The following is a 3817-nucleotide window of genomic DNA, read 5'->3' as shown; positions in this document are numbered from 1 at the left end:
GTCCTCCGGCCGCTGGCGCCCGCCGCCCGGTCCCCCGAACCGGCCCGCCACCGCCCCGCCCCGCCCAGCGCCTCGGCCAATGGGCGCGGAGCGCTGGCCGTGAGCGACGGGCGGCACAACCAATCAGAGTTTGCCGTCCCCAAGATGAGCCCGCCCCCTCTTCCCGCCGCTTGGCGCCCGTGGCACCGCCCCGCCGGCGGAGCGCGCCGCAGAGGAGGGACGAGAGTGTGAGTGACAGCATATTTGACCAATAGAATCTAGGCACGGCGCGCCTTTCTACCAATAGCCAGGAGGGAGGGGTGGTGCCACCGGATTTTTTCAATGAGGGTGGGCGTGGCCTGCGGCGCCCAATGGGAGGGCGCGGTCGGGAATTCAAACTGACAGGTGGGAGCGTGGCCGTTGGTGCCGGACCGGGACAGGACCGGGACCGGGACCGGGACAGGACAGGGACAGGACCGGGACCGGGACAGAATCGGGACCGGGACCGGGTCCGGGACAGGGACAGGACCGGGACAGAGACAGGGATCGATCCCGGGACAGGGACCGGATCGGGACCGGGACAAGGACAGGACGGGACCGGGACAAGGACAGGATCGGACCGGAGCGGGACTCACTAGGACAGGACCGGAACAGGATCAGGACCTGGACCGGGCCAGGATCGGGACAGGGACAGATCAGGACCGGGCCGGGGTCGGTACCGGAGCGAGCCCGCCCCATGTCCGGCGGCGGCCCGTTCGAGGAGCGCTCCGTGAGCGTGCTGTGCTGCCGGTTCTGCCGGCAGGTGCTGAGCTCCCGCGGGATGCGGGCCGTGCTGCTGGCCGACACCGACACCGACCTCTACTCCACCGACATCCCGCCCTCGGGGTAAGCGCCGGCAGCGGGCGGGGGGTCCCACCGGGGCACGGGGGGCTGCCAGCCCCGGAGCCCGCTGTCACCGGGGAACGGCTCCCGGAGCACGGTCACCCCATCCCTGCACCCCCAGCCCCGGGAATCCGCGGCAAAACACAAAAAACGAGGGTGTGCAGGGCAAACCCGAACTCTGATTTTTATTTAGGGATGGCACGGGCTCGGCAGGCACGGGAGGCTCCTCCCGTGGAGCGAGGATTAGAATTTGGAATAAAGGCCCGCAAACAGAACAAACCTGATCTGTCACTGCTGCCAGCACTCTCCCCCGGTTCGGCTCAGCGCTGCTTTCCCATAGCCAGATTTGAATAGTAAGGAAATCAGGTTGTGAAACGACATGGTAATCAGAAAGTATGGGCTGGAGAGGAGATAAGGAATCACAGGTTTGGGTTTAAACACCCCTGAGGTATTGCTCTGTTTCTGAGCTGGGATTTGGCAGCAGTGTCCCAAATCAGGGCCCTGAGTGACAGTGCCACATAGAGCCCCTGAGCACGAGGCAAACTCTGCTTTTCTGGGCTATTTTAAGAGGATTTTTGATACTCATGCACTGTCACGTGCGTCTCTTAGTAAAGTTTCCATATGAGTGGGGCTGAGAGTCAAAAAGAAAGCAGAACCCTGTGGTTTAAACCAGCCAGGACCAATGGCAGCATCACCTTGCTGTGACTCCAACCTGAGGTTTAAACCAATGGCAGCATGGCTTTGTGGTGACTTCAGCCCGGTGTTACTGTGACCCTGAGGCCGTGATCACCGCAGCTCCACGCTTGTGTACATTTCCTCCCTGCAGAACCGTGGATTTCATCGGGAGCTGCTACTTCACTGAGATCTGCAGGTGCAAGCTGAAGAACATCGCCTGTTTGAAGTGGTGAGCTCGCAGCTGGTGTCCCTGACTGTCCCAGCCCCGGGTCCCCTCCTCGCTGTCACCTCCTGCAGCACAGGAGCTGAAGGAACAGCTTGCCTTCCCTGGAGCAAATTTAATGCTGCTGGGGAGAAACTCGGCCTGAGCAAGGGTGTTTCTGTGAGTGCCCAGTGGAAATGTGACGGTATTTTCAGGAGGCTGACTCTCCTGCAAGCTTGTGTGCCACCTGCCCGATGAAATGTGTGCCTCAACACTGAGATTTCTCTGTGAATAAGGCCCCAGCAAGAAGCAGTTACTCATACTCTAATTAATAGAACATCCTCTTGGCAGATTGGGTTGTTGGGAGCAGATGGAACATGCTGTCGCTGAAGTTCTTGGAGTTCTTTTATCCTCCTTATTAATGCCTGATATTTAAGGGTGAAAACAACAACTCTCAAATAGCTCACAGTTATCTGAGAGAATTCTTTCAGCTCCCTGATCAAGATTTTTACCTTTCTTGGATTTGAACTGGGGAGGGTTGTGATAGGGACACAATATTTTGGTTTTTAGATAGAAGTAGAAAAACAGAAATATCTCATTGGAGCACATAAAAATGGATAAATGGTTGTTATGGTTTCAGTCTAGGGGAGTTGATAAAGATCAATAATCTGGCCCAGAGAAGCTGTGGCTGCCCCATCCCCATCCCTGAAGTGTCCAGGGCCAGGCTGGAGCACCCTGGGACAGTGGAAGATGTCCCTGCCCGTGGCAGGGGGTGGAACTCAATGAGATTTAAGGTCCTTTCCATCCCAAACCATTCCATAATTCTCATTTCATCGCTCCTGCTGCTGGTAGCCTCCTGTGCTTGTGTACAGGTGGATTTTGGGTGTGAGGAACTTCTCTGCTGGCTGGAATCACTGCCCTTCCAAATGAAAACAAATAAAGAACCCCACCAGCATTTGCTGGTATGTAAACTAATCTGGGTTACACAATTTAGGTTACTAAACGCTCCTCTGCGTGCCAAAGATCTAAAACTCAGATATTCTGTAACTCCCAACAGGTGTTCCCTAAATATTTAAGATACTTGTTTCACCCCGTCTCTTAACTCTATCAAAACACCAGCATTACATAATGCTCTGGCACTGGGGCTCTTCAACTGGAGCTGCAAAAAGCCACCAAGATCCACCTTTTCTCCAGGCTCACTCTTTCCTTTGCCTTTCCAGTGGGAATGTGGTTGGCTACCACGTGATCTGTCCCTGCAAGCCCTGCCTGCTGTCCTGCAACAACGGCCACCTCTGGATGTTCCACAGCCAGGCAGTGTTTGGCATCACCAGGCTGGACCCTTCTGGTGAGGGACACCTTGGCTTCCTTCCCTTTCCCTAAAATCCTCATCCCCCACCACAGAATGACCAGGTTGGGAGAGACCTCAAAGATCATCGAGTCCAGCCCAGCCCCAACCCCTCAACTGCACCCTGGCCCCCAGTGCCACATCCAGGCTTTGTTAAACACACCAGGGATGGTGACTGCACCACCTCCCCTGCAGCCATCCCAGAACTTCATCACCTTTCTGTAAAAAGCTTTTCCCTGATACCCAGCCTGAATTTCCCTTGGTGCAGCTGCAGGCTGTGTGCTCTGGTTGTGTCAGTGCCTGCAGACAGAGCCCAGCCCCAGCTGAGCACAGGCACCTTGCAGGAGCTCTGCAGGGTGAGGAGCAGCCCTGAGTCTCCTTTTCTCCAGGTGAACACCCCCAGCTCCCTCAGGGGTTCCTCAGAAGGTTTTTGTGTTCCAAACCCATCACCAGCCTCGTTGCCTCCTCCGGATGAGGATGAGGATGATTTCCTTCCTCTCAAACCATAGAGGTGATGAACACCCCTTCCCTTCCTCAAACCAAGGGGGTGATGAGCACACCTTCCCTTCTTCTGAAAACCAGGGAGGTGATAAGAGCACCTTCCCTCGTCTTCCATCCAAACCAGGGAGGTGATGAACACCTCCTCCCTTCCTCTCAAACCAGGGAGGTGATGAGCACACCTTCCCTTCCCTTCCCTTCCCTTCCCTTCCCTTCCCTTCCCTTCCCTTCCCTTC

At 56.2% G+C, this 3817-nt stretch overlaps 1 protein-coding gene across 1 annotated transcript in view; it reads left to right on the top strand.

The window, feature by feature from the left end:
* Positions 1–577: 577 nt before the first annotated feature.
* Positions 578–3817, top strand: part of FAM72A (family with sequence similarity 72 member A) — a 5506-nt gene continuing 2266 nt past the window's right edge. Inside the window, exons 1-3 of the mRNA XM_039699387.1 lie at positions 578–864; positions 1688–1765; positions 2959–3083. Of these exons, the coding sequence (XP_039555321.1) occupies positions 716–864; positions 1688–1765; positions 2959–3083 (352 nt within the window). The 5' untranslated portion in view covers positions 578–715. The remainder of the gene's footprint in view (positions 865–1687; positions 1766–2958; positions 3084–3817) is intronic.

Source organism: Passer montanus, unplaced genomic scaffold (genome assembly GCF_014805655.1).
Source record: "Passer montanus isolate IOZ18808 unplaced genomic scaffold, ASM1480565v1 scaffold132, whole genome shotgun sequence".
NCBI classification, from domain to species: Eukaryota; Metazoa; Chordata; class Aves; order Passeriformes; family Passeridae; genus Passer; species Passer montanus.
This window is presented reverse-complemented; position numbering and strand designations above follow the sequence as displayed.